At 37.0% G+C, this 6,210-nt stretch overlaps 1 protein-coding gene across 18 annotated transcripts in view; it reads left to right on the plus strand.

The window, feature by feature from the left end:
* Positions 1-6,210, plus strand: part of LOC109405099 (unconventional myosin-XVIIIa) — a 1,227,991-nt gene that overhangs the window by 430,035 nt on the left and 791,746 nt on the right. For 17 of the 18 annotated variants that reach the window (XR_009999527.1, XR_009999528.1, XM_062861168.1 and 14 more), the window contains one exon: positions 672-1,028. The exons of the other annotated variant lie outside the window; for it this stretch is intronic. Coding sequence is in view for 15 of the 17 variants with exons in the window: in XM_062861168.1 (XP_062717152.1) it covers positions 672-1,028 (357 nt within the window). In the remaining 2 variants the exon portion in view is untranslated. The remainder of the gene's footprint in view (positions 1-671; positions 1,029-6,210) is intronic. 18 annotated transcript variants of the gene reach the window in all.

Genomic DNA, 6,210 nt, shown 5'->3' on the forward strand with positions numbered 1-6,210 from the left:
CGTAAAAGGATCCGACGTCTGTGTAAAAAGTTATACCCTAGGTAAAGTGAGGCAAAACATTATTGTTGTTTTTCCAGTACATGTAAAAGAATAGTACCAATAATGAAATCTCAATAATTCGCCTCACTTTGCTTAGGGTATAACTTTTTACACAGACGTCCGATCACTTTGCGGTCTTGGACAAAGTTGTTTGGCATATAGTCACGTACAAAAATACCAAAGGGCTTGATTATTGAACGCTTACAGCGCCACCTAGCGGTAAATTTCGAAAACTTAAAATTTCTGCATACATTTGGCCGAGTTTTTCCATACAAACAAAGCGCCCTCTTAGGCTTAATTGATTTTGAACTGATTTAGGAGGTAGGACTTGACATATTTCGAATTTTTTATTTTTCATGTAAGTGTGGGCCACCTTAATGATTATGCATGCTTTTGGGTTAATGATAATGCAAAGGGATGTAAAGTAATTTGAAGAATTTTTAGCAAAGCGTAAACTTATCCTTCATAATACAAATTTTGGACCAATTGACATCATTTTTAGTACGCTGTGAGATACGTATAGTATCTAGCCGTGTACAACAATGCATAAAAATAAAAATCTTGAACTACACTATAAATCCTGTTTTTTGCTAGAAATATTTCCCGGTAACCTACTTTCTTACTATTTTCAGTTGAACCCAGAGCACATTTTAAAAAATGCTGATAATGTAAATACAGGAAACAAGGCATGGATAATTCATCAAAAAGGGTTCACAGCAGCATGGAAGATTTCTACAGAATCGGACAGGACGGTGGTGCAGCTAGATTGTAATGGAGAAACACTAACATTTGATGATGGAGATATTGAGAGTGCCAATCCTGAATCATTAAATCTAGTGGAAGACATATGTCAACTAATACATCTTAACGAATCGTCGGTGTTACACGTCTTACGGCAACGGTTTGCTAATAACTTGATACATACAAATGCTGGCCCTGTTCTATTGATTTTGAAGCCCATTGCGTCATTATCACTCTATTCAGAAAAGGTAAGCTATGAAAAAAAGCTATGATTGTTGTATGCGCAAAATGTTTTATTCCAATTGGGTTTTTAAATTTAGAAAAATTCAATGATTTTATATTTTTAAACGAAAGAGCACCTTTTTCTGAGCCACTATGATTTTTTTTTCAGATTTTTAGTATTTTATTTTGATACCTAAAATAAATTTCAAAGAGACTTTTCCAAAACACCTTTTGACAGCTGGGCAACTGCTTGACAGCTCCGCTCAGTACAAAATGCGACGAGGGGTGATTCATCAAATCGCTCCCATACAAACTTCAAATTGATTTTTCAATAGGTTCCCGGGCACCAAAAGTCATGAAAATTTGGATTTCGGCTCAGTTTTACATGCAGATTCAAAATATGGAATTATCTCAACACCGTTAAAGAAGCCAATTGGCTTCTTTAGTGATGTTGAGATAATTCCATATTCAGAATCTGCATGTCAAACTGAGCCGAAATCCAAATTTTCATCAATTTTGGTGCCCGGGAACCTATTTAAAAATCACTTTGAAATTTGTATGGGAGCGATTTGTCGAATCACCCCTCGTCGCATTTTGTACTGAGCGGAGCTGTCAAGCAGTTGCCCAGCTGTCAAAAGGTGATTTCAAAAAATCTGTCTGAAACTGATTTTAGGTACCAACATAAAGTTCTAAAAATCTGAAAAAAATCATAGCGGCTCAGAAAAAGGTGCTCTTTTGTTTAAAGATAAAAAATCATCGAATTTTTCTTAATTTAAAAACCCAATTCCCTGAAAACGCAAAAGGAAAGACTGCTATCCGTAAAAACGTTCTCCGGAAATTTTGGATAACAAGATTGATAATGAAAATAATGACATCTTTTACGCTGGCTAAACAACCACAAACATCTATATACGCATTAGTATGGGCTCGTATGAAAAAAAAAAATAAATCCTCGCTTCAGTCGACTTTTTAAATCCCATTTAGGTCCATCATCGGTAATAAATCAATAACTTTTTCCACAAGCATCCAGTCGTTTTGCGGTCTTCGAAGGAAAGGTTCATAAATGATTTTTCTACAAGAAGCGTTAATCGATTTGAATTAAGGAGACAAGGAACGGCCTCTGGGATTCTTTATCTGAAAGCGTAACTTTTCCCATAGTAAATCCTATGAAAACTACGAACTGCTTGACTGAGTTATTATAGTGGAAAACAGACGAATATAGAAGCCACCGCTCAAGTGGCGCAATACTGCGGTAAAATAGAAAAAATCCAACGGGGTTGCGGTGGTTTCGACTAAAGATACTATAAGCAAAGATACGAAGTGTGATGATTGTTGTTGTCGATGATGATCATCCAATCATGACGATGATGCCGACGAGCAATGCTTTAAAGCACGTTTGACAGGTCTCCTGCTCGATTGGAATGACATTGACAGAAAATTTGGAATTCCAATTGGAACATTTCGTGTCTTTGCATATAGTGTCTTTAGTTTCGACCGCCGCAGTCGTTCCGCAAACGTCAAAAGTGCTCGGTTCACGCTAAAAAGCTCTCACTCATTTGGTTGCCATAAAATTCAAAAATAATGAAAATTGTTTCATTTATGGTTTATGTAATCGCAATTGCTGCCACAACATGTAACTTATTTCTAAACTATATTAGGTGTAGTTTTAGCACTTTAGTATGCAGCTGTACGCCATTAAACATAATTTAGATTCTCAACTATTTATTTTTGTTTCAAGGTTGTGTGCATACTTTTTGAAGTGTGCAGCAGTTTGACGTTTGCGGAACAGGTCTTCTTTGTCTTCTTCACTCCGCCAGGTTGGAAGATTTCTCTGGATAAGCAATACTAAAGACACTATATGCAAAGACACGAAATGTTCCAATTGGAATTCCAAATTTTCTGTCAATGTCATTCCAATCGAGCAGGAGACCTGTCAAACGTGCTTTAAAGCATTGCTCGTCGGCATCATCGTCATGATTGGATGATCATCATCGACAACAACAATCATCACACTTCGTATCTTTGCTTATAGTATCTTTAAGCAATACCCTTGTTCAATTCGGTGCGTGTGCAAACTCAATAGACGAGTGGACCGCCCGCTGAAAGTTCACTCGGGCAGCGAATTTTGACACCACAGCGGGGTCGACTCTCAACAACTTCTACCCAGCTGTATATTTGTTTAATTTATTGCATCTAGTTTTCGTTATAAAGTTGCAAAAATATGGGCTAGTGCATTAACTATATGCATATGTATCACTTTAAATAAAACGTCATGCAAGAAATCAAAGAAAAAAAATTATCAGTACATTTTGGTAATGCATCTCTGAGTAGAAGTTGTTGAGAGTCGACCCCGCTGTGCTGTCAAAAAATTTCAGGCTCAGTGAACTCAATGTTCATCGGTGCAGTCGTCTATAGTGGTAATCACGTCTAATGTATGCGTGTCTTTTTTGTAGATGTAGTTGTGAAACTGTGAGGAAAACATTTGCACTCTTACCCCGAACGTTAGTTTTATAATTATTTACCCGTTTTACCCCCCGCATAATCGCAAACCATACATGCACATTTCCCTTATAGTTTTCGAAGATAAACAACTTCATTTGTACGGCTCTAGTTATCATTATAGACACTATAGATTCCATAGACTCGCGGAGGCGAAGATAACTGTTGCCAAATGAGCTGTCAGTTCGTGTAGCCAAACGACCATGACGTCACGATTTCAATAGTGATAGTGGATTGCGTGACGTCATAATCGTTCGGTACACTCTAAATTCACGGCAAAACACACTAAAATCGTATTGCTCAACCATGTCTCCGCGAGTCTATGGAATCTATAGTGTCTATAGTTATCATGCGTTTTAATTATTGCAATATTTGCACCCATTTAGACTCGGCCGAAAGAAGGCAATCCATGACGACATATCGCGATGGGGGTGACAGCTGAAATTGTAAATACAGTGTATGTATAGCTTACCAAATTTTCGTCGAGTTTTCTCGGTGCTTAACAAATTCCTTTGTGTTCAACTGTCACCCCGATCGACGAATGTCAAAAATACATGGTAAACAAAGAAAATCAGCTGATCGCATCTGTCTCATGGATTGCCTTGGTTGCAAGATGAATGGTGGTTGCTATACTTCTCCAAATGACGTCGTGAGTAATAATGATGATTCCAAGAGGCACGGCCTACTAGTGTGCTAAGCTCCTGGCAAATATACTATATTAATATAGTATATTTGCTCCTGGTTAAACTACCACATCTCATTTTCTTTAACAACGGCTTATTAACTTTAGCAGACATTAAATTTTATCTGAAATGTTAAGCCTCAATTTGTAATGCTTCTATATCCCTTTCGGGACGAACCAGCACAATTATGCTGTTTTTCTAAATTTGTTTTACAAAAAAATTCAACTGTTTTTTTCCTCAAAATATGGCATGTAATTATTTTTTATTATCGAGTGATTACTTATACTTGTATTTCTCAGCCTCAGCTTTGATTGAAATTGTTTATAAAAAATTCCACAATAAATTAAACAAAAAGTTAACAATCAGCCTAGAAGTTGAAAAAGTTTTATCTGTCGTATTTTTATAAATATTAGTTTAATCCGGGTATGCAGAGATACAAATCGATAGAAAAAGAGTAGTTCTGCAAATCGGCGAAGAAAAACAAGATTTCTGGGTTGTCAAAATGGGACCAGCACAATTGTGCTGGTTCGTCCCCAAGGCGGTCAAAGTTCCATCGGAAATTGCCTATTGTTAGACGTTCATGGTATAAGATTGGTTTTAATTATTAAATCACTACAAATTGTTAGTTTGTTAAAATTAAGACGTATAATTTCAACTCAAGGAACACGATATCAATTTGTACGAGTATTTTAAAGAACTTTGTAGGCTTGGGTGACGAATATTACTCCATATTATCGAAATCATGAATTAGATTGGAACAGGGATTTGCTGTTCTTATTAACTTCTATGATTTGAATACCTTCTCAAGCTGACCTCGTGTTTCTTGAGTTAAAATTATACGTCTAAATTTGTACAAACTAACACTTTGTAGTGATTCAATAATAGCAATCAAGCTTCTATACCTTAAAACGCCTAAAAGTATGCAATTTTCAGCAATTTCTTATGAATCATCGACCGCCTTGAGGACGGACCAGCACAATTGTGCTGGTCCTTATTTGACCTCAAAAAGTGCATAGGTGGATAAAGTAGCCGTAGTAAATAAAGTTATATTCCAGAAGACGTTCAGTTATAAGAGAAAAAATGAAATAATCAGTATTTTATGAGCCGTCCCGAAAGGAATATTTTCAGTGAGTTTATTATTAGAAATATCCTTTCGATATAACAACAATCACTATGACTTACCCCACCCGTGGGCTCCAAACTATTCATGCAACAGCACGTCGTTTAACTAATAGCAGATTTTAATTCAGCTCTCCACCCATTTTCGCACCGGTCGTTCATATATTATAATTGCTCAATCCACACCCAGGCCGACAACTGTCAGCCCATCTGCTTGTAGGCAGATGTGGACCTACTAAGCCTCCCCCGTTAACATGTCCTATACACCGAATTAGCACACTGGGATCTTCCACAGGCAGGCGCTGGCGTTACCAGTCCCAACAAGTGTCAGATATAAAGACACTGTATGCTAAAGACACGAAATCTGATGATTGTTGCTATTGATGATGATTGTCGCGTGATGACGATGATGCTGTCGAGCAATGCTTTTAAAGTGCGTTTGACAGGTCTCCTGCTCGATTGGAATGACATTGACAGCAAATTTGGAATTCCAATTGGAACATTTCGTGTCTTTGCATATAGTGTCTTTAGTCAGATACATTAAATAGATGGGGTAGAGGATATACACGGAACCGCCAAACTACCCAAAATTGAGTTCTTTTGACGCAATCCCATAGTTCGGCCCAATAAGCCAAATTTGAGTAAATCGATTAACTCACACTAGGTAAATTGCTTTCACCTCCAGCAAAAACATTTACTTAAGAGTACACGCTAAGGTCAGTTTACCCAAATATGGGTAAAGTTTACCCATAATCGCCGAAAAGTGCACATTCGCATTTTATGGGTAAATGCCCTTTACTCATAAATAGGTAACGACGCTTTACCCATATATGAGTAGATCCAATTTACCCATAAATGAGTTATTTTGCCATGTTTTGATTTGCATTTATTTCCATTTTAATTAAGA

Source organism: Aedes albopictus, chromosome 3 (genome assembly GCF_035046485.1).
Source record: "Aedes albopictus strain Foshan chromosome 3, AalbF5, whole genome shotgun sequence".
Classification (NCBI taxonomy): Eukaryota; Metazoa; Arthropoda; class Insecta; order Diptera; family Culicidae; genus Aedes; species Aedes albopictus.